The following is a 24,611-nucleotide window of genomic DNA, read 5'->3' on the forward strand; positions in this document are numbered from 1 at the left end:
ATGTGGAGAGGTTTCTCTTTGTTTTGGGAAACAGCCCAAATTTCAAAACAGCTATTAGTTCTTTTGTATTCTTGATATCCTTTTATTAAAAATTTCTCTGCAATCACACACAGAGAGCGCAATACTGGGATATGGAGGCAGAGAACAGTAAGAATAAAAGAAATAGGCTAAAAATTTTACAGAATTTTACGCATGTGTACACAATTTATTAATTTTGCATTCTAAGATATACACAAGGTCAGCATTTCACAAAACTTATTACTATTCCAAAAGCAGTTATCATGAAACACAGTGATTATATAAGTCAATCAAGCAAAAAGAGCATCTATTAAATTTTCTTATCATGTCATCTTTTATACTTGTTTTCAAATAGAAGCTTGAAACATGATATAGTATTAGAATAGGAAGAGAGAATTTTACTTTATAACAATGATCACTTTCCAAATATTAGACCATATATAAAAATAAAGTACTGTCACCAAAGCTCATCTGAAGGCTAGCATCTCTATCTTTTATTTATTCCAAAACAACCCCTGCAGAAACTTAACTTTCTAGTCACTTTAAATGATAAAAATGAACCTTGGCTTAAATAGTAAAGTGAATCATCTTGCCTCCTAGTTCTCAAACTAGTGGAACAATTAATTTCATTTTCCTATCCCAATTCTACCCCACCACAGAATTTCAGAAACAAATTTAAATATCATTACATTCTAAAGGTTATGTCTCAAGAGTCCTAAATTAGAGCCCAAAAAATGATGGCTAAAAGTGTCCCTTAAGGCAAAGAAGACAGTAGAGAGAAGGTGGATAAATATCCTATAGGAGAAAACCATCTCTCAGTATTATATAGGCAGAAACTCTTAACATGGTTCTTTCATAAACAGAATAAACCTACTGCATACTATTGAAGTAATTTTTCTTTAAAATAGCATCCTAGAGAAGAATCTTCATAATATATACATTCATGTTAAGTTTGAAGGATTATGGATTTTGCACAGGTGAAAGCCAATATGAGAGATAAAGCCATTAATGGCCATGATGGTGGTTATCACAATTTAAAATAAACAACACAGCTGATGCTGTAACAGAATTACTTCTGCAAGCTAAGTGATGCTTTCTTATAATTCAGAGAGAACAGGCTTCCCTTCGAGCCCTACAGTATTACTAGTCTGTGAGCACCCTCAAAGTACATCATCTTGCTTTAAAATTCAAGGATCTTTGCCTTCAAAAGACTCAAATGCAGTAGTTTTCACTTCTTACATTCATTTAAAAATGGAATATTATGGTCCTAGCAGGCAAATTTGCATGTCAAATACAGACAACCCAACCACGATGTCTGAACACTGTAAGAAATCTACAGACATTTTGCACAGTTTTAAACAATAAATAACACAGCAATAGATTACACTCAGGTTTTTAAAACAGCTCTATCGCGATTTTCCTCTTTTAAATGTTAAATAACTTATGGTACTGCACATTTACTATCATGTACACTGTTGACAGCTCCAACAGCTTCTTAAAAGCAGAATGCACAATGACACTGACTTTGGTAGCTCCTAAAAGCTTCCTTGACCTTTTATTAAACTGGATTCTGATTCTGGTGGCAACACAACAATCAAAATACAGTCAGTAGGACCACTCACCACACAACAAAAACAAACGACACTAATGACAAAAAAGTAGTCAGAAAGAAGCAGCAATAGAAACAATATGTAGCAATCAGACACATAAAGCCCCCTTTCTACCCTACCTTATGATAAATAGCTTATAACAGCACAACAGTGAACCCCAAGGCCCTTCAGGCCTCCTTACACCACCAGAGACAAGCTGTCAAGCTCCATGTATGCTTTTCTACATAGTGGTTTGTGTGTAAATAACATTATTCATTCATTTGTAGGTGCTCCACACATCTGGTCAAGGCAGGAATTTCTTCTCCTTGAAAACACCACCTAGAAACATTAACAATATTTTATATATTCCTTAGGGCAACAGGTTTGAGGAGAACAATATCAACTGGGGTAGATAAGTCATAAGAAGCTGTGGTGACTAAATCCAGCATCCTGTAAGTCTGTTTACATTCTTAGCACTATAATCAATCCTCACATCCTATACTCCAATAGAAAAGAAGCGATATGGATAGTAATGAGAGCAACGACATGTTTTGTCCCCTCTGTGAGAAATGGCAAGGAAGCGGGTCAAACATGAAAGGGAAACAAAATAATGTACTTGAAGCTGATGCAGAAAAATAAAAATGTAATATCATCAAAAGCAATTAATCTAATATTGTGAGGTAAAGAGATTTGAGACTTATGAACAACAACAACAAAAATCTCTCAAGCAAGAGAATTTCTGATCAACTCCAGCTGTCATGTCACTGCTGGGGAAAAGAACCATTATTGAAAATACATATTAGTGCTTTCCTTAAACTATAGACTCTAAAATAGGTGCTCTTTGAAGCACTGAGAAATTTTATATATATATGTATATACTCTAAGCAATCAAAAATGAGTATTTGAGATTTCATTACTAGCTCAAAATGAGATCAGCGTAAAGAAACGTAAGTAAGGTTACTACACTTATAAAATCAAACTTTAGAGAAAAGTGGTGCCAAAACATACTGGCATCAAAATGGTTTAGATCAGTAACACTTTAATCCTCATTATGGATCAAAGTTCTCTGCGTTCCTCCCTGAATGTATTATGCAGGAAACAGCAGTTAGAACACTGAATCAGAAATGGGTAAGTCACTTGGGTGAGAGATCTTCCATCAAGATGAACGGAGAACATGAATTGGAGCATGCTACTGGAGCATCTGCAGTTGTGCTGCCTTTAGCCAGCGATTCTGAGGACAAGCCACTGCCGCTATTACTGCCATCCAAAATATCTGAACTGAGGACAAAGCAAAAAGAATTATAAGCAGATGCATCTGTCAGGGTAAGGGCAAACATAACATGCAACGACATGGTTTCAGGAACTCGTGGATCAGTACAGCACTGGCAAATCATAAACAGCATAAAAGCAACAACAAACTACAGAATGTCCTGTGTTCAGACATCTGAGAGAGGACAGTGTCACAGCCCAAGTCAGACACTCCAGGCTCTTTATTATTTGGGTGCTCTCGTGGAGGCACTGGAAGGTCCAATGTACCAGTAAGTGTTCTTCTGGATGTGTCATGGTTTTTGTGAGGGAGTTCCCCTACCTTCAGTTCAAGAGATTTCTACCCTTATATTTCTTTTTTAAATTATTTTTATCTTTATCTTAATATTCTTACCTTCCTGTCAGCCTTCAGGTAAGAGGAATGGTTACTCTTGGAGGTACTCTGGACTGTTGGAAGTATTCTAGCAAGTATACTGCTTCACTGTCCCTCCATTCCCAAACCATCTTTCAACTGCTCTGGATTTTGTTACTTCCCCACTCCCAAGAGGTCCTACATTAAAAGACACATTTTTTTTTCCTACTCTCCTCCATCATTTGCCTTTTATGTTCTTCTGATTTTATGAATTTCTTAGACTATTTCCTTTCTTCTCGCTTTCAAAACACAAACGTCTCCCTCCTATTCCTAAAAGGCTCCTTTCTTTAATTCCTTCAGTTACCATCCAGTCAAGCATTTACATGGAATGCTCTGGATCCATGGTCTCAATACCCTCACAGACTATTTGCCCCTTTAATCCTGATAACTGGCTTCTGCTCCTCTCTTTCCACTAAGACTCCTGATCTGGGCATCAAGAGCCTCTAGAACCCAGTCTGGGGATACCTGACCCATCCGGTCCAGGCGACCACGTCTCCCAACAATCAAGCTCACCTGCATCACAAATCCAGCTTCAGACTTTAGCAGTCACAATTCACAGGCCTCAAAATCTGACCCAGGCTGCCCTCCTAGCTGTGACTCCTGTCAATCCAACATGTAATCTCTATGCTCTAGATTTGGCCTGAATTCACTCATCCACTCATTTCACTTCTTCTGATATTTACTGAGTACCTGCCAAGTGCAGAATGTATGCTAGATATCAGAAATACAAAGGGATATAAGACACACATGATCCCTGCCTGCATCTAATTTACAGTATAGTACAGGAGACGCACACTTAAATAACCATACTAATAAATATATAATTCAAATTTGTGATCAAAGCAGGAAAAGATGCAAGGGGTTCTTAGAGTATATAACATGGGTGACCAGATCTAATTTGGAGGAATACGGAGAAATGAGGCTCCCTCAAAGTGATATTTGAGCAGTCATCTGAAAGATGAGTAGGCATTAACTGGGTAAAGTTGGGGAAGAAGCATGGGTATGCCTAGGAGCCAAAAGCAGGGTACTGTTGCTACAGCACAAAGAGCAAGAACATGATGAGAGAAAGCTGGCGAGGGAGTCAGGCAGTTTTAGGATCGACACAGACATACTTTTTATTTTTTTTAACTTTTGCCCCTGCCATGAGGCTTGTGGGATCTTAGTTCCCTGACCAGGAATTGAACCCAGGCCCTTGGCAGTGAGAGCACAGTCCTAACTGCTTGACCACGAGGGAATTCCCATACTTTTTTATTTTTGAAAAGGAAACAAAGCAAAGGATTGGAGAAGGAATTGTGAATCAGCAAGTATGGGTTCTAGTTTAAGTTTGATCACTAGCTCCTTTGCAAAAGCCCATCCTGATCTAATTGCTCTGAGACTAAGCATTATGACTTTAATAGCAACGTTTCTATAAATTTCCAAATTAATATATTTCCATTGTTAAATAACCTATGGTTCATTTGGAAGTTTCTGGGCTCTGTACCACCCTTAATAAAATGTAACTTTCCCTAACCCAGTTTCTCTACTCTTCTAGTTTCCTTCAAAATGTCCTTTTTTTCTATTGCTTGTGGATTGTTTTCAGGTGGAAACAGAATACAAATAGCCTTTGGAAAAGTAAAAATAAAAATGGAAACAGTATATTCCACAGTCCTCCTACTCTATGCTTACTGCTGTCAAATGCATCATTAATAATACCACTTTTAAGTAAGAAGTTTGGAAAATTTAGCTGGCTCTAGTATTTTTTTCACCCAAATGGCAAAACGGGTCTAAAATATGAAATTATTCAAAGTACTGAAAACAGTTGCACAGATAATCTAAGACATTGGAAAATCAAAAGACCTTTATATTTGCCTTTGGAACATATGTGATTTTTCCTCCTGCAGCATTTTGCCTAGACTAATATTAAAATGAATTTACTTTCCTAAAGCACATATTGGCTGGGAAGCTGAAGGACACGCTCTCTGCTAGTTGGCAGGAAGAAACAGGCTTGGATTAACATTTGGCCACCAAGCAGATAATCTGAATATAAATACTTTCTTATTCTAACCAGACTGATGGTGTGCCCTGGGTTAAAAGATTCCATTTGCAATAAAACCTGCTTGCTTGGTGAATCTGTATTCATTCAAAAACACAGAACATGACTCATGCTGTGAAATCTGGTCTTCTGACACTGTTGATTACCTTAAAGAAATAAGGTAACGGGGACGTTTACAAAAAAAAAAAATGAGTCTGAACATTTCACTTCATGTATTTTTTTAGGAATTTCTTCTCTGGTATTAAGTATAAACATATATAATTTTGTTTCATTGACAAAGAATAGCATACTTGCATTTTGTCTATAGTGCAACTTAGATTCAGAGCCTGGTAAACCTTTAACCAGATATTTTCACTAAACTAAAATCCAGTTTCTCTTCTAATTAACCTGGCACTACTATACACGGTCCTAGAAGCAGTGACTACAGGTCACAGATTACACATTATTAATATATTCACAAGCAAGGCTTATGTGATTTTGCAATCCGTAGAGAGATCACTGTACACAAGTGATTTTCAGTGTCTGCTGTTAAACCTTCTACTAGGGCTTCAGAAGCAAAATGTATGGTCCAATTTAAGTTTCTCTTTTTATTCCCCAGTTTAAGCTCTGGTGGAGGTGCTAATGAGCCTTAGACTAATGGCCCAAAGCCAAACAACGGCAGGAAAGCAAAGGACCTAAATAATTCAAATTGGACATAAGAATACATGAAACAAAAGTAAACTAATTCATTCCAGCCACTGACTATACAAACTGAGGCACTATTTGAACCATATCACCAAAAATATTTATGACTCTTAAAGTAGTGCTCTCTGTCTAAAAAAGCTAAGGGAGAAAGGGAAAAAGCTAAGGGACTCATTAAAGCATTCAATGATAAAGTAATAACAAAACTGGGTTGTCCAGTGTGACTCATGCTACTATCCATCTGGCTGAACCACTCTGAACCTTGACCAGTCAATAATCTGGGTTCTATGAGACCAATGGCAGGTAGGTAAATGTGCTAGAAATCAGCCATAGCCCAGCAACCCCAGTAGAGATTTTAGCATAAGGTAAGACTACAGGGCATCCCCGGACCCCTTGGTGGGGGTTAACCTGGTCCATAGAGTATGTTCTCTGGTCTCTACTAGCTTACCTTATGAAGACCCAGCATTATCTTGCTATATAACCTCTATATTTTTAAGATCATTTAAATATGATCATTTCCACTGTCACTTTGGGGACAGGAGTTTAAAAGTATCAGCACATAGGGATGTAATGTACAACATGATAAAGATGATTAACACTGCTGTATGTTACAAAGAAAAGTTGTTGTGAGTCAAATCCTAAGAGCTCTCATCAAAAGGAAAAATTTCTTTTTCTATTTCTTTAATTTTGTATCTATAGGAGATGATGGATGTTCACTAAACCTACTGTGGTCATGATTTCATGATGTATTTAAGCCACATCATTATACTGTACACCTTAAACGTATACAGTGCTGTATATGAATAAAACTCAATAAAATGGGAAGAAAACATTTTAAATTAAAAATACTCTTTAAACACACCAAACAAAAAGTATCAGCACAGAAGTCTAAGCTACTCACAAAACAATCTTCAAGTATAATGTAAACATTTCTATCATCAAATCACAATTAAAACTTATTCTTTGCACGTGTCATATTTTCACGATAAAATTTTCTTGCCATGACACATAGAACATTAAAAATACTGTCAAAAATTACTAAGATAAATCTAATGGAAAATATTTTTTTAAAAAATCATAGAGGTAAGTCAGCAGTCATGTTAACACTAAAGCACTGGGCAAGAAATTTCATGGGAGACTTTTTCCTTTTTGGTAGGAGAAACAGAGTATCATATAATCTTAACTACATGGTTAGCAGCTCTGAAAATGCCTTTATTTTACACAGCATGCCACAGACAATTTTATTCTCAAAAGAATGAGGAGCAGAACAAGAGTCCCCAGCATGCAAAAAGCATCAAAGCACCATGCAAAGGTGTACTTCTGAGGTACAGTCAAACTCTTTGATGTTCATAAGGACTAAATGCAGAATGACATAATCCTTGCCTTGTGGTGGGCAAAGTTCCCCAGATTTGGTCGGCAAAGACTGCAGAATCTTTAGTAAAAAGTACATTTATAAAAAGGATGTATACCATTCCTTTGCACAGCAGTTGGAGCACTGGACACCAACTCCATATGGGTCCATACTCAAACTTCTCATTTAATTTATACTTCAAAAATGCAAAATTTTAAAGATCATTACTAGTATATAAACTTTCAAATTTTAAAACCTATCTTTTCTTTGTGGAATGGGGCAGGGAACAAACTGTAATGACTGAAATGTTGAGATAATACCTGTTAACAATCTGATACCATTTCTTCCCTAAAATGTATAAAAGTGGTTTCCTTTAGTTATCGAGTAGATTGTTATCCTTGGCAGCAGAAACAAGAACACAGTTAGTTCCTGTCTCTGTCCTCATTTCTAAGAATATGTCTGATCAATGAAACTGCTTTTAAGAGACAGGAATAAAAAATTTTCTGCAAAAGCAGAATCTGATTTTTACATATCATGAATAACTCATTTTAAATTGTCTTAACTATAGACATAAATGTCAGCAATCTCAGTATACAAGGTGTTACAGAAGTCTTAGTGCAATTGTCAGCTTTAATATCCTCAGAAGTCCAGATGCTACAAACTTACTAAAAACACCATTTGAAAAGTTTAATCACCTAAATATCTTTGACACTGAGTGTTGTGAATTTTGAGTATTAAATTTCTTTTAAAAAATTATGTGAGCTGTATGTTGGCTTATCAGCACTCTATGAGTAGCCATGAATAAAGCAAACCTCTCCAATGTGAGGTGACACTTTTTTTTTTTTTACTGGTTTAGATAATTTGATTACTCCAAATTTATGACAGTCTATTAACCAGAAATTTTCTACTACTATTCCCTGTAGCAAAACTGTATTGGGTCTGTTTTTTAATATTCTTATTAGTCCCAAATATGCCCATTTACTTTGCAGTTAAATTTTTTTTACTATCATTATCACTTATTTATGTTTGTGTTATAAAGGTAGGCATTAATAAAATACAGCATTGTGCATTGTTCTTTAAAAATCTTAATTCTATAGGAGTTGGATATTCTAGGAATAGTCAATTCTTGGCTGTTCCACTCCCTGTTCTTTAGTTGTGAATGATCTGCTATGTTATCTCTTTTTTATCTTCTCCCTTCTGCCTATACATTATTCTTTGACATTCTAACAAAGTCAGTTAATAATGGAAAAGAGGCATCCAGAGGCAATACTTTTTGTGTTTACAGAGCAAGAGTGCTGATGTTCCCAAGACTCCCACAGCCAGTCACACGTCCACGGAGGACAGAGGTGTAGCAATAGAAACAAGCCTCACAGGAGTTCCATGGTAGCCTAGTGGTTAGAATTCTGGGCCTTCACTGCTGCAGCCTGGGTTCAATCCCGGGTCAGGGAACTAAGATCATACAAGCCATGTGGTACAGCCAAACAAACACAGAAGCCTCATAACAGTCACCATCATAGACACCTTAGATTGTGCTGCTCAGAGGAATAAACATCTGAACAAAAGGAGAGGACCCTTGGTAAATAACATACATTCTCTTTGCCTTCCTTACTTGTGTGAACCTGTTTCATGGCATTGAGCACAGTCACCCTATAACAATATTGAAAAAAAAAATCGCCTCACCCTGTATGTTTTTAATTTGGTGAATGCTTTCTTATCTTTTAACATGAACTTGGTTACTTGGTTAGTAACTGGGTAAGCAAATCTATTTATAATGTCATGTGCCTATATTAAAACCTACTTTACCATAAAAGTGATATGCAGTTTCCACTCAGTATAGAATTTCACCTGCTAGTCCTCTCAACAAGCTTTTGAAGTTTTCTCTTTGCAATCATCTACATACCTGGAAAGGCACTCTATACCAAAATTAGCACACTAAGCTACCAAGGACAGACAGGGATGAGAGAAGAGAGAGTGTGGGGCTGAAAATAGCTAGAACAATCTAAAAGGCATGTGTTCCAAGGTTAGAACAGTACTGATCAATTAGTCGAATCAGCCAGAACAATCTGTGACTTCTTGGTGAACAAGAAGCAGGGGTTATCTTAGACAAAACAATGAATAAGTGATTGGAAAGCAATAATTGTCAGTCTGTATAACTTATAAGTGGCTTACATACATCTTCCATTTAGAGGACATCATTCTTTTTAAAGTGAATGCCCTCTGGGGCTCTTTTTAAAAAATCCTTAGCCGTAAAACTCAAATCAAAAAGTTCTGAAAGGCTCTACACAATTGCATCTATAACATAGGTACTCAGCAAGTTGATGGAAGGGAGCTTCTCTGGTGGCTCAGACAGTAAAGAATCTGCCTGCAATGCAGGAGACCTGGGTTCGATCCCTGGGTTCGCAAGATCCCCTGGAGGAGTGCACAGCAACCCACTCCAGTATTCTTGCCTGGAGAATTCCATGGACAGAGGAACCTGGCAGGCTACAGTAGTCCATGGGGTCACAAAGAATCAGACATGACTGAGCAACTAACACACACACACATGCGTGTGTGCACACACACAAACATATACACAAGTTGATGGATACTGAAAGATTTCCAAATATCACCTGGCCACTGCTATAATCCCTTCCCTTTCCTCTCAATACATGTTGGAATCCAAGTACTCAACTTTGGGTATAGGAAAAGAAGTTAACTTTGCACAAAAACACTAAAGAGCCTTAAGCTAAACTTCTAAACTCAGATGAGTCAAACTAAAAAAGAAATTATGTGAACAGACCACAGGAATCTGGAAATGTTACTATTTAAATGAAACCTTAGGATTGTGACAGAATACCCCAAAATATTCAAAAAAGATTTTATATCAACAGATAGTGCTATTTAGAAAATGACCTGCTTAAGAAATGCTGGTGTTCTCTGCTAAGGTAAAAGGATAGAATATTGGCTTGGCCAAAAACTTTGTTTAAATTTGTGGGAAAACCCAAATGAACTTTTTGGCCAATCCAATACAAAATGCAGGCAGAGCAGGACACTACCCAGGACAGCCCAGAAACTCCTTCTCATGCCATCCAGCTACCGACACACTCCCATACCAACAGCAACTATTGAGAGGCTGACCTAACAGGAGCTAGGCAGGAAAGTGAAGATGTCAAAAAGGTACACACACTTCCAAAGGTAGTACTGACTTTCAAACAATCTAGATTCTTACAATGCCTACACCTCCACGGAGATTTCACCTCTAGGGAGCATGGATAAAAAGTTGAATATATTTTACATCACTCCAATATACTTTTGCTGCGGTTCTTTTCAAATACATCATCCCTTCATATCTTTGGGGTTTTATTTCATTTTTTACCATGAACTGAGATCAGACAATTGTGCAGCCTCTGGAGACAGCATATTGGTGGTGCCTTGGAAGAGCCTCTTGGGCTGGCTTTCGGTCTCCATTTCACCTAAAACAGAAAGAGGTGATGCTACCATAATGTGATTTTACAGATACAGGCTTGCTGCTAAAATGGGGTGATCTTTGTGTGACCAAAGATCAGAATACTTCAGGCTGTTACTTGAAAGCTATTTTTCTATGTGCTTTAATGTAGAAGAAATACACTGCCACATAACCTCAACTAAAAAGTCAGCAGCCCTAAAAATACCTTCTCATTTATTGTACATAGCATGCTGTCCACACAGTCAATTTCTTTAATAGAAGACTGAAACACTGACTTCATTAGGCAAAATGAATCAAGACTAACCACAACAGAAAAAAAGTATCCCCTAATAGCTGAAGCTCCTAGTGAATAACAATTTATGCTAGATGATTAGTAAAGACTCTTGATTTTATATATTTTAATATCAAAACATTTCCTGAGATGAAGTCAAATGGACTCTAAAGTATGCAGGCTGATAAAGAACATATAAATCAAAGATTGCTTTAGGCTACTTAGTGAAAATGAAGATTAGAAAATATGCAAGTTTAAAAGCACATCTGTAATTAAAAGCAATTATTAATTAGTTCACAAAATTAATGCTGTACTGGCTACTTCAATCCTGTAGATTTTCTCAGAACTGCGGATAGAAACACTTTACATTGGAAGAAATAACACTTAATATTTTGCCGCGGGAGACCAAAGACTAACAACTCTAAATTAGACAGAAAAAGCTCCTTTCCAAATAAGCTATGGTTTAAAACACATATACACCTTGGTTTCAAAGCTCTTTATCTGAGCTTTAAAATCAAACATTAAAGACAATTTAATTCATGGGCTTATCTATACTCCATTAGGAAATTAGCAACCATGAACTTAAACCTCTACAAGAGTCTTATGATGGAAAAAGATCAAGGAAGAACAAACACAACATTCATTTCCCCCCCCCCCATATTATTAATTAATTCATATTATCTTTCCTCTGGAGCTATCCTGAAAATTACTGAAATTCAAGAAAGGTTATATTTTCATTTGCTTTTTTCCATGCTTTAATATGCAGTTTTTTAAAGCTGCTGCCAGGCTTTTAACACTTCATTAGCAAAAGACTTTAGCCTTTTTGAGCAAAGAATCCCTCCATCTGCTGGTATATTTTGGAATAGCTTTGAAATGGAACAACCATATTAAGCTCCACCAACTTCCTATAATATATTTAAAATTAATACTAATAACAATACTAGCTTTAATTTCTAAGCTTTACTTTCATATCATAGCTCCTGAGAAGGTTCTCAGGATTGTAAATAATTCCTTGCAGCATTAAGGAAAAAGACTATTCACAAATTAAAATCTATTCACTAAATACAAATCCTGTCACTGTATCCACATCTGTTCCCCAGAGCACACCATCTTTAATTTTAAGTTGTCTGAAATATAGCACTTTCGAATCTGTGTATGATACTGATGGAAAGTTTTCACCAAAGCCGCAAGTATCAGTTTACCTAACATTAGAAGAGTTGATTTGTTTACTAGCCCTGGAGGTGATCTGCACACACACACACAAACTTACTAAATTGCTTTTTCAGAATTATCATTAAAACTCTCATTTAAAATGACATCCAACACTTGCAATCATGTGGTTATATCCCCAGGAATAATGACTAAACCCGTGTTAAATTTCTTTGCCTTTCTTTAAATAGACTCCATTGGGTGCCCTCTATAAGCATCTAAAACTAGCACTGAGTGAGATCATTTTCATTTAGTGCTTTGTGGTTTAAAATAATGTAATTAAAAGAGCACTCCTTGGGAGCTTGGGGTTGGTAGATGCAGACCATTACATATAGAATGGGTAAACAACAAGGTCCTACTGTATAGCACAGAGAACTACATTCAATATCCTGGAATAAACCATAATGGAAAAGAATATAAAAAAGAATATATAGATGTGTATAACTGAATCACTTTGCTGTACAGCAGAAATTAACACACTGTAAATCAACTAGACTTCAATTAAAGCATAAATTAAAAGAAGAAAAAAATAAAGTGTATTTCTTATAAACCACACACACACACAGAGCACTCTATTATATCAAAAACCCTACAGAGACTTGAATGGGAGGCTGTTCTGTTTGGCAAGCCATCATTTGGTAGTGGCTTATATTTGAGCATACAGCATGTGTATGGACTTATTTGCTATGACAGTAACACACACTTCTGCAACATATCAACATATCTCTTTTATATTCAGATTGCTGAGAGGCGAAATTTCTCAAACATATATTGATTATATGAATACATGAATAAGACTCAGTTATGAAGTGTAAAAAAAAATACAGACGGTATCAAACAACTAATTCCCAGAATTTAGAGTCAATAAAGCATACACTGGAAAAGAATATTGCACTATTTCTTTAGAAAAAAGGAGTTAAGCTTTGAACTAATTTCAGACAGAAACTGTTAATTTGTAATTCAAGCTGGACTATGTTTAACAGCAGAAGGGCGATGCATACCTTTTCTTTTAAGAGGAGCAAGAACACTGGGCCTAATGCACTTGATTGGACTCTGGCTTCTCCTGCTTTAAAGAATAAACAGGATAACAGTAAGTACTTTTGGCAAATCAATACAATTTATAGCCATATAGGGAGAAATGGACAATATCTGTGTTGTAGGCGGAGTAATTGAAATGCCAATACATGATCTGACCTGGCATATGACAATCTGGAATAACATGGCATTTTAAGCCATTTTTAAAAACTCATTTCTGAAGACAAAATATCCACAACAGTTTTTTTTTTTTAAGATAAATCTTATAAATGAGTTATTTGGGATTTTGATTGGGCTAACATTTTTTTCCTTACTTTTATAAAGAATACATTTCCATATGCGTGAAATGTAAACCGAACATAAACAGGCACTATGTCTCAAAAATTAAATATGGTAACATGTTAACAGTTGAATATACAGGTGGTAGTTATATAGATGTTCACTGTGAAATTCTTTCAGCTTTGCTGTTTGAAATTTCCATAATAAAATGCTGAAGGAAAAGTTCGCCAGAGAGACAAATTTAATGAACAGCCTTTCATCCACATTGAAAAAGCAGGTTTACTTACGTGGAAAAGCGTCTTGGGCTAGGAACGGGACTTGGTGGTAGCCCGCTGCTGCTCACAAACATCTGCAAGGATGGTGAAAAACATTGCTAGGAAAAAACATATATTAAAATAGTTCTAGTATTCCAGTTTTCAAAAGATTCTTCTCAAAATGACAAAAACATTTTAGAACTACTGACCTGTCTCTCATATATGTTTATTAGAGAACAGATGGATGGATAGATAGAGTGATAGATTTTTCCTCAAATTACTACCATAGACTTCAATTAATTTTCCTTCCAGTCATTGAATTCATCAAAAATTAGGTGATTTGTGTTTGTGTATTGTGCATTACAGAAATTAATCAGCTCAGTGTGTGAAAGAGAGTTAATATCTTATCAGTGAACCTACCTTTCCAAATCCTCTGGTGGGTGATGGTGCAGGAGAAACAGGAGTGAAGTCAATCCTTTTAGGAGAATATAATTTCTCCTGCTTGTCAAAATCACTATCACTCTGTAAAAAGAAAGTGTTATTTCCTCATAATTCACAAGTCAACACATCACTGTTCTTTACTACACAAACACACCTACGCTTTTACAGATATACACTCCTAAAAGTTGTAATTTCATATTCTGGTGAGAAAGCAGAGATCAAATGCTGAATTCAAATTTGGAAACAGGAGGGCCAAAAGTGAATGAAGCCAATAAATAATACAGTGGGCTCTAGAAAATTAAAAAAACAAGCAGATATGTGAAAACTTTACCAGGCTCAAGCTCTCATCCCATGATTGGCTTATCTGCATTGCAGTTTGCACTTCTCTAAAACAGACAAAAATGAACAGCCATCAGAGCTTGTAAACAAGACATACCTTAGGCCACACCCTGTTCTTGTGAAGCACTAACCTTTCGTGCGCAGTTTCTCTGTTCATTATGTCCATGCCTTCCTCCTACAAAGACAAACATGTGCTGAAAACAGAATATTTATCCACACAGTTCTCTATTTCCAAGGAAACGAAAAGGACCTTTCTACTTCGTTTGACATCATCAGAGTACAGCAGGACTGACATTCTAAGATTGTGGCACATCTGTATTTTATCTGCCCACTCAGAAGAATTTTAACCTGTCTATAACTAACCAGAGTGGCAGCCTGACTCATTTTTAATACCTAATTCTGCAAGATGAAGATAAAATCAAAATGCAAAACGCAGAAAATTACAGATCTGAGCCAGTAAGTAAAATTTACCCTTTTGATTTGATGCAGTCTGCTGCTAGGAATCCGATTAGGTGAGGTTGACAGCAACTGGAAAGAAAAAGTCAACATTTACTATTTTTTGAACCACAAAGCTGTGGTCTGCTGTCAGTGCCAGTGTACAACCTCTTCCTAGATAATTTCTCATATTCTTCTGAGAAATCGAGCTCTTTAAATCACTGAACATTAATGCACTAGAGAGGCAGTACATTCAGTCTTTAGAAAGTACACCAGGTGTCCAACCTCAAAGCACCATCTGTCGCTAGACAGGCACTGACTTTAACATTTTTCCCAAATGAATGCAGAGCTGTGTACATTTATGTAAAAAAAGACTCCAGGTCTTAGAAATAGCCATTACCCCACTTAACTAAAATAAGGAACTCTGTATGAGGGGAAAGCAAAAACCCTGATTCTATTCATTTTTATTATCAATGCACCAATGGAGGAAGACGAGCAAATAAGCCTAATAAAATATTTTGTCTAATTTGAACAAACTCTGAGAGATAGTGGAGGACAGAGGAGCCTGCTGTCCATGGGGTTGCAAAGAGTTGGACACAACAACTGAACAACAATATTTTATTTATAGTTAATATTTACTGAAACACTTTAAAAAACTGCAATAAGGAGATTTTACTTGCATGATCTAAGTCCATTCTAAAATTTGATCATTAATGCTATCACCACAAAGCTTACTAGTTTAGAAAAAAAATCAATGAAGAGGCAAGGTGCATTTTAAAGATAACTGTTGCTTTCCTTTAGATCATTTTCTAATAACACAAAGATGAAATGATTTGGGTACCAAAATATGTTCCTTCAAAAAGCATCATGATCTGATCATGAAATGTAAGGTAAAATTCATACTAACATCTTACAGCAGGGGGATAGTGAAAGGTGAATGAATCTGTAATACTATAAAGCCAAATACGACAATTATCCTGCTATAAGAGGCCCTATCCTATCCAAACTTTAAACAATACTCCTGTGGCAAGTAGTATAAAGGAGTGATAAACTAAAAAACTCAGTTCTAATGAGATGGATGAAACTGGAACCTATTATACAGAGTGAAGTAAGCCAGAAAGAAAAACACCAATACAGTATACTAACGCATATATGTGGAATTTAGAAAGATGATAACAATAACCCTGTGTACGAGACAGCAAAAGAGACACTGATGTATAGATCAGTCTTATGGACTCTGAGAGAGAGGGAGAGGGTGGGGAGATTTGGGAGAATGGCATTGAAACATGTATAATATCATGTATGAAACAAGTCGCCAGTCCAGGTTCGATGCACGATGCTGGATGCTTGGGGCTGGTGCACTGGGACGACCCAGAGGGAGGGTATAGGGAGGGAGGAGGGAGGAGGGTTCAGGATGGGGAACACAGGTATACCTGTGGCGGATTCATTTTGATATTTGGCAAAACTAATACAATATTATAAAGTTTAAAAATAAAATAAAATTAGAAAAAAAAAAACTAAGTGTTTTAGGCAGAAGCTAATTCAGGTAAAATTTTTTAGTTATCCACTGAAATAAGATTTTACCTCAAAAGAGATCCCTTCATTTCCCACCCCTTTCTTTTATTTCTTCCTCTCCAAGTCTTTGAAAAGAGAAAAATTTTACCAGTAAAATTCTTTTCAAAAGTATTTCTTTTCCATTATGAAAGTAATACATGTTTGTTGGTGAACTCTTGATAAGGCCATTTGAAAAAAAATGCTAAGCTACTGGGCCAGTAAATAAGGCAGGCAAGACTCTATGAGGACAGCAGGGCAGAGAGCATGAACAGGTCCGTCGGGGAACAAAAGAAACCCCAAAGGCAGCAAAATAATCAGGTAAGCCACAGGACTGCCAGAAGCTGACTGCAGAGAAAGTCACCAGTTTAGATGGTAGGTCTACATCTTACACAACTCGTCAATTTGAGACAGGACTAGAAAGTCAACCCAGAAGAGGGACAGAGAACAGCAGAGCTGTGTCTGGTACCAGCAATGAGAGCAATGGATGGGCTGAGTTAATGGTGTGAAATAGAGCAAAGAGCTCAAGTGGGACCAGAAAAGAGGTCCCTGACACTGGTGGTCAAGTGGGTGCTGGGGAGTTTTACAGAATGGTTTTTGAATGGAGTTGTGATCGATGTCGTGAGATTATAAACTGGATGAATTGTTGGCAAGGAATTAGAGGCAGTTGAGTGTCTTACTCCTTGGAAGGAAAGTTAAGACCAACCTAGATAGCATATTAAAAAGCAGAGACATTACTTTGCCAACAAAGGTCCATCTAGTCAAGGCTATGGTTTTTCCAGTGGTCATGTGTAGATGTGAGAGTTGGACTGTGAAGAAGGCTGAGCACAGAAGAATTGATGCTTTTGAACTGTGGTGTTGGAGATGACTCTTGAGAGTCCCTTGGACTGCAAGGAGATCCAACCAGTCCATTCTAAAGGAGATCAGTCCTGGGTATTCATTGGAAGGACTGATGCTAAAGCTGAAACTCCAGTACTTTGGCCACCTCATGTGAAAGAGTTGACTCACTGGAAAAGACCCTGATGCTGGGAGGGATTGAGGGCAGGAGGAGAAGGGGACGACAGAGGATGAGATGGCTGGATGGCATCACCGACTCGATGGACATGAGTTTAAGTGAACTCCGGGAGTTGGTGATGGACAGGGAGGCCTGGTGTGCTGCAATTCATGGGCCCCCAAAGAGTCGGACACGACTGAGTGACTGAACTGAACTGAGTGTGGATTAAGCTTTGAAAAAACTCGGAGAGCGGATAGGAAAAAGGCAAAGACAGACCTATGAAGGAAGAGGCTTGTTTTCCAGGTATGGGATGTGTGAAGTGGGAGAAGGCAGGAGGGCAAGAGCCAGCAAGGAAGGGACAGAGGACACAAGATAGAGCAGAGACAACAGATTGAGCAAAGGTCCAGGGGAGTCCAACAACTTCCCAACCATTAGTGGAAAGTTTCCCGTGTGAAGGGAAGGACTTCCAGGAGAAGAAAGTCACTGGTTATCTAAGAGAAGTGTCTGCCATCTCCACAAAGTGAAAAGGCTCAGGTCATCTGCTGAAAGTGCAAGGAGGTGAGACAGGAGGACTGCCATTTTTGAGAAGATTTTGAATATTGCTTTGGAGAGCAACATGGGGCCACTGGTTCCTTGAACCCAACACTCCAGGAAAGAATGTACTGCTTACCCTTCAAATGTCTAATCCCTCTCAATTCCTATCTGGAATAAAGGCAACACTTTTCTCCTGGTCACCAAGAAATAAAATATCAGTCAATCTGAGTACACCTTCCCTCTGCCTTTTTATCTAATCAGCAAATCAGATCCTGCTTCTGCATGTCTCTTTCATCAGCCCCCCAACCACACCTCTTTCCATTTCAGTCTGCAACACCTCATTTTGTACAGGTTAAGATAGGACATGAAAAGTGAAAGTGAAGTCACTCAGTCGTGTCCGACTCTTTGTGACCCCATAGACTGTAGCCTACCAGGCTCCTCTGTCCATGGGATTTTCCAGGCAATAGTACTGGAGTGGATTGCCATTTCCTTCTCCATGGGATCTTCCCAACCCAGGGCTCAAACCCGGGTCTCCCACACTGTAGACAGATGCTTTACCGTCTGAGCCAAGATGGGACACAGGTAAGTATATTAAGATCTGTAGAGCTTGTGGTGACATAATACATATGGTGTAATCAATATTATGAAACAAGTAGCCAAAGGGTGCTGGGGAAGGTGTCCTAAACCAGAAAACCAGAGAGGAGAAGGCGAAAGAGTGAAGAGAGCACAGGGATCAATAAAGAAGAGTGCACCCACACATCCCTTCAGCAAACTCATGCATTTTAGTGCAGCCAGAAGGAAGGCTATTAACGAGATGAGCCCCAAATCATCTAAGAATCTTAGATGCTAAGAATCTTCACATCTTAGAAAACAGCCAAGTGAAGTGCAGAGGGGCAAAATCATTTTCCCTTCTTTGCTATGCTATTGATATCAAGAACACAGCTGTAGAACATGTAGAAAGATTTTTCACATATACAGCAAAAACGAGTAGTTCTATTTTCTAGTATCCTCAGGGAAGAAGGTGCAGGAAACCAAACCTCGAGAGAGCTATCGTTTCCCCCTTGAAGTATCTGTAGCCACTTTGGCTGGAAATCTTAAAAGTGTTCTATCCCCGCCTCCCTTTCTTAAACAGATTTTACCAAACAGAATAGCACTGGAAGATGTCTAGTCTAACCCCAGCTCTGCCACTTACTAAACTGTGATTCAGAGCAAGTCACTTTGATTGGCTGAGTCTTAGCTGCCACATCTTTTAATTGGGAAAAACATCTTTTGCCCTGCCTACTTCATAGGGGTTGCTATGAAAATTAAATGTGTGAAAGTACTCTGTAACATGTAAAATACCATATAAGTGTAAGTATTACTACAATTTAAGAAAAGGTTAATGACCCAGATATTGTAGGAACATCAATTATTTTACAGCTCGATGCCAGTGACACCCTCAGGGTCTATTAACAGGCTCTCAGCTCGAATACTAAGCCACAGACTAATTTTGTAAAAACCTCTATCTGCTTTTCGGTCTTCCCCTCTCCTCCCTTGCTAGCAGCAGCTAATATACCTTTAACCCAAATGTACTTCTTCTGATTTGCTGTTTCTCACACACTACTGAGTTCGAAGCTTATTATAACTGTGCATAAATTTTAGATGATTCAGAGGTCAGAGAGCCTCTCCTATAAATAAAATGATGAACCTTTGTGCACAGACTATGGAAATCTGGTTCAGCCATTTAGAGGCCTATTTGCTTACACCTCATACCTTCCGGGGCACTGCAGTTACTGGATAAGTGGACTCCACACGTGAAAGGCTACTATATAAAAACCTCTTCATAATTTATCCCACCATGACCAACTAAAAAGGTGATCCGTGATGGCTCTGGCTATATAGACCAGTCACCATCAGCACCTCTACTGGGAATGCAAATACAAGCATTTTCAAGTAGACTTTACTTTAAATAGATAGCTCTGTCCAACAAAAATAAATACTCTGCTACCATATACATGATTTTTGCATCCTAGGACAAATAAAGACCTGTTTTCAGATATAATTAGAAGTTAATCCTGACTTACCTCTGAGCTTCCCTGGTGGCTCAGATGGTAAAGAATCCACCTGCAATGCGGGGGACCAGGGTTTGATCCCTGGGTTGGGAAGATTGCCTAGAGAAAGAAATGGCAACCCACTCCAGTATTCTTGCCTGGAAAATTCCATGGACAGAGGAGCCTGGTGGGCTACAGTCCATGGGGTCACAAAGAGTCAGACACGACTGAGTGACTAACAGTTTCTTACCTCACAACCATGATGCAAGTAGTGACAAAAAACAATGAATAGTGTTTAAAAATACCAAGTCCCACAGTCAAGAAAAATTTTTAACCAGATTTCCTTTTTGCACCAAAAATTGAAAATGGCCACAGCATAAGCAGTAAACAAGACAGGTAAAATCATTTGTTTCTTTTATAAGCAGTGGTGCCTAGCTGCTGCTGCTGCCAAGTTGCTTCAGTTGTGTCCGACTCTGTGCGACCCCATAGACGGCAGCCCACCAGGCTCCCCTGTCCCTGGGATTTGCCAGGCAAGAACACTGGAGTGGGTTGCCATTTCCTTCTCCAATGCATGAAAGTGAAAAGTGAAAGTGAAGTCGCTCAGTCGTGTCTGACCCTCAGCGAACCCATGGACTGCAGTCTTCCAGGCTCCTCCGTCAATGGGATTTTCCAGGCAAGAGTACTGGAGTGGGGTGCCATCACCTTCTCCGGTGGTGCCTAGCACATCATCTCAAAAAAGAACAACATTTGAAAGTGTCTCCTCCAATCCCAACCACTAAGGATACTTACTCCTATACTTACCAAGTTGTGACGGCTCATGACAGTTGTACTATTCCTCCGAGCTCTAAACGTGTAAGGTTGAAAAACCTGTGAAAGGTCACTGGAAAGTAAAAAATAAAATGATTTATGTCTTCTCATATAAGATATCCTTTGGCTGTATGAATGCCAGTTCTCTGGTTAACACTGAAGTCTTCGATGGCCCCTCAACTCCTCACTGTCCTCTGCAGAACGTGCCCAGTGGTGTGCTGTGGAAGAGGCTGGCTGAGATACTGGTCTCCTCTGGGCTGGGGGACAGCTAGAAGAGGTATGGGGCGGAGCTCCAGACTGGTTGTCTCTAGTTCCTTCTGGTCAGAATTCACGCCCCCAAACCAGTTACCACCAGACACCAGTAACCTCATCTGTTTACCCCAGAGGACCTACCTGTAAACGTTACTGCCTACGTGTGCTATCACGTGAATAGGGCTGGGGAGCCCTCATGCCCAGTAGGAACCCTATCAGCACATCTCCCCCTGTTGCCCTAAACACTTGTGCTACTCTGGAACCCTGCTGTTCAACTGTATCAACAGACCTGGAGATTTGCTCACGTTGCCCCTTCTGCCTCAAATGCCCTCCCTCCCACCACTCTCTGTCAAAACCCTTCCTATCCTTCAATAGCCATCTCAGATCCCAGACCCTCCACAAGCCTCTCTTCATTCCACAAACCTAATGCTATCATTCCCTTCTTTGCACCCAAAGAGTACAATGGGAAACCAGATGCTTCTTGAGACATCAACTTCACCTTTTATTAAAGGCAAGTTTTACACCCTTGGGAGAGGTGTTTTGGTCACCCTTGCAGTCCTGAGCAGAGTACCATGCCCAGGACAAGAGGTGAAGAAGGATTTTCAAGGCCGAACTGGATTGGGCTTCCAGGAATGGTGGAGACCACCTAATCCAGCTCTCTGAAATTTTAAATTAGAAAACAGAGACTCAGAAAGGCTAAGTGACTCATTCCTAATCATAGCCAGTTAGGGAGAAAATTGGGACTAGGCCTGGTCACCTCTCTTTCTCCTGTCACATCATGCTACTTTCAAATAATTACTTAAGTCATGAAGCAAAAAAGCAGCAACAGTCTAAATGCAGGTCAACAGGATCACCCCAGTCTCCAACAACTGCTGGTTTATGGTAACGAAAACCTTGTATGCGAGACAGCAAAAGAGACACAGATGTATAGAACAGTCTTTTGGACTCTGTGGGAAAGGGGGTGGGGATGATTTGGGAGAATGGCATTGAAACATGTATAATATCATATATGAAATGAATCGCCAGTCCAGGTTCGATGCTTGATACTGGATGCTTGGGGCTGGTGCACTGGGATGGCCCAGAGGGATGGTATGGGGAGGGAGGAGGGAGGGGGGTTCGGGATGGGGAACATGTGTACACCCGTGGCGGATGCATGTTGATGTATGGCAAAAGCTATACAAATGTAAAGTAATTAACCTCCAATTAAAATAAATTTTATATTAAAAAAAGATTGAAAAAAATACCAATTTATTTCTATAGTATCAAAAATAAATGTAGAGCCAAGGACACAATTAAGAAAGCAAAGAGTCACTTCACCATTCCCTCAATGTTGAAATATAATAAAAGACAAAAGGTAAGTCTGCTTTTTCCTCAAAATAAGGATATCATAATCAGTTTGATAGACAAGGATTACCTTTCTGTTTGCCTTCAGTGTGCTTGATTAGTGTTTTGGCTAATTCTACTCCCATCCCCCTTTTTTGGAGTTATTCCATTTCTACAGGGTCTCACAAATTGGCTTTAAAATGAATTGTCTAATTACAAAAGTGAAATGTAATAGGCTCAAGAGGTCTGCCAACCTAACCTTCACTATCACAAGAGTCTGCCTTAAAATAGACCCTCTGGTGACTTACTGGCAGGAAAACACAAGACCCTACCACTAAAATTCAAGGGTCAATTCTTTCTATTGTTTTTGAAAACCTACACTTTCACTTACCTAAGCTACATGCCACCCTTCATTTTTTTATTGACTGGAATTTGTTTCAGGCATTTTTAGGATCTAAAAACATTATGACAAATCTGAATCACTTAATAGGACACGAATGTGGCATTTAATTACAAGTTATTAGATAAACTGTGATTTATCGAAGTAAACCTCTGTTAACGCCAGGGTTCCTAAACTAAGCTTAGAAATAGCAGCTCTTAGAGACAGGTGTCAAGTTGCAATCCTAGTTCCAGGGGCTTCAGTCTGATATTCAGTGGTGTAAATTAGGCAGGGCAAGCAACCTGTTAGAAGAGCCAGAAGCCTGTTGTAGTTCCTTTGAGAGGGGCCAACAGAGCCCCAGGTAGAGAGAGCCCCATTTTCCCCACACTGCCCAGAGTTTAGGGTCAAACTTTCACTCCACCTTGGGACCCAAGTCACTGTCAAGCAGACAAGTCCCCACCCCCTCAGCATGGTGAACTCATATGAGCTCCAACTCTCACTGGAGGAAAGGAAGACTGCTTGCAGCGGGTCGAGGAGCTCCTGAACCCTGCACTCCATCCTCCCCAACCGTCCTCACCTGAGCCCATGGATCAAGGGAGCGCTGTTAGATCTCCTGAGGGTGCCCCCATCAGATGTGTCAGGCTCAAAGTCCAGCTCCATTTTCTCCTGAGCCATGTCGGAGACTTGCATGCAGCACGCGGACAGTGCTCTGCTCCTGGTGCTTAGCTATGGACTCCCAAGACTCTCACTGCAGGACTGAGCTGCTGGGGACTGGCAGCTGGGGGCGGGGGCTAAGGGGCGGAGGCTTGGGGGCGGGGGCAGGGGCGGGGGCGGAGAAAAGCTGGAAAGAAGGAGGAGGGAAAGAGGATGAGGATGATGAAGGGAGGATGATGAAGGGAGGCTGAGAGTGGAGGGGAGGAGGATGGAGAGGTGGTGGTGGTGGGTGACAGAATAAAGGAGAGAGGAGGAAAGAGGGATGGAAGGAAGAGGGAAAAGAGCAAGAGGGAGGGGGAAAGGATAGAGGAAAAGCAGGAAGACAAAGAAGGTAAAGGAGGGGGACAGAAAGGGGAGAGGAAGAAGATAGAGGGAAAGGAGGGCAGGGTGGAGGGAAAAGAGGAGCACAGGAGCGAAGGAGAGAAGGACGGGGTTTGGGAAAGAGGAGACAGGACGGAGGGAGAAGACAAGGGAGGAGTGTGGAAACTAGGCAGCAGCGGAACTCATGCTGCTCTTTCGGCCAACGACCTCAAGCGGGGCCGTGCTACAGATACCCGAGCTGCCCGGGCAGCACTAGCACCGAGGAGCTGACAGTCGGGCAGGGCCCGGCCGGGCGGCCTCGGCGGCTCCAGCTCCCCATGCTTGGGGAGCCGGTCCAGCCCTTCATGGTCCGTGCCCCGGTTCCGGACGCTCCTCAGCCCTGCTATCCGAGCTGCTCCCCCTCCTCGCCACCCCCTCCCTGCCTGGAAGACAGGTCGGGGGTTTGGCCAGCCGCCGCCGCTGTGCCTGTTTTTCCTTTCTTGGGTTCTAATGGCCCGGGGGAACCCCTCGGGGCCAAGACCAATATCTACAACCTGCAGCCTTTCACTCCTCCCACGCTGCCGAAGCGGGAACCTCAGCAAAGCCAGGTCTTCCGCGTCCGGGCACCCATTGGGTCCTGCGCACGCGCCCACAAGCGGCGCCAATGGGC

General features: G+C 39.6%; 1 protein-coding gene and 2 non-coding genes across 12 annotated transcripts; all 3 read right to left on the reverse strand.

The window, feature by feature from the left end:
- Positions 1-381: 381 nt before the first annotated feature.
- On the reverse strand, positions 382-24,575 carry PABIR2 (PABIR family member 2). 10 transcript variants are annotated; one of them, XM_061408391.1, is made up of 10 exons: positions 23,505-24,575; positions 20,968-21,046; positions 15,094-15,150; positions 14,754-14,797; positions 14,615-14,669; positions 14,263-14,364; positions 13,876-13,961; positions 13,276-13,340; positions 10,705-10,801; positions 382-1,946 (listed from the first exon to the last, which is right to left on the reverse strand). In XM_061408391.1, the coding sequence occupies exons 1-10, from the start codon at positions 23,615-23,617 to the stop codon at positions 1,877-1,879; spliced, it is 768 nt and encodes a 255-aa protein (XP_061264375.1). In that variant the 5' UTR covers positions 23,618-24,575; the 3' UTR covers positions 382-1,876. The 10 variants fall into 10 exon arrangements, with proteins under 10 accessions (XP_061264375.1, XP_061264371.1, XP_061264376.1 ...); XM_061408387.1 differs by having other exon boundaries at positions 382-2,885; XM_061408392.1 differs by having other exon boundaries at positions 13,276-13,337; positions 23,505-24,573.
- Positions 7,147-7,286, reverse strand: LOC133243625 (small nucleolar RNA U109). The gene has a single exon (XR_009735175.1). It is a non-coding gene; the product is annotated as a small nucleolar RNA U109 (small nucleolar RNA).
- On the reverse strand, positions 10,938-11,027 carry LOC133243624 (small nucleolar RNA U109). Its single transcript, XR_009735174.1, has one exon. It is a non-coding gene; the product is annotated as a small nucleolar RNA U109 (small nucleolar RNA).
- Positions 24,576-24,611: the final 36 nt, after the last annotated feature.

Source organism: Bos javanicus, chromosome X, assembly GCF_032452875.1.
Source record: "Bos javanicus breed banteng chromosome X, ARS-OSU_banteng_1.0, whole genome shotgun sequence".
Classification (NCBI taxonomy): domain Eukaryota; kingdom Metazoa; phylum Chordata; class Mammalia; order Artiodactyla; family Bovidae; genus Bos; species Bos javanicus.

Bases quoted from the DNA above. Each gene is read 5' to 3' on its own strand.
- PABIR2 (XM_061408387.1), bottom strand. From the start codon at position 23,617: ATGCAAGTCTCCGACATGGCTCAGGAGAAAATGGAGCTGGACTTTGAG. The intron at 21,047-23,504 runs GTGAGGACGGTT...TTTACTTTCCAG, and splicing joins CCCTTGATCCATGGGCTCAG to TGACCTTTCACAGGTTTTTC. The intron at 13,962-14,262 runs GTAGGTTCACTG...GTTTTTTCCTAG, and splicing joins CCACCAGAGGATTTGGAAAG to CAATGTTTTTCACCATCCTT.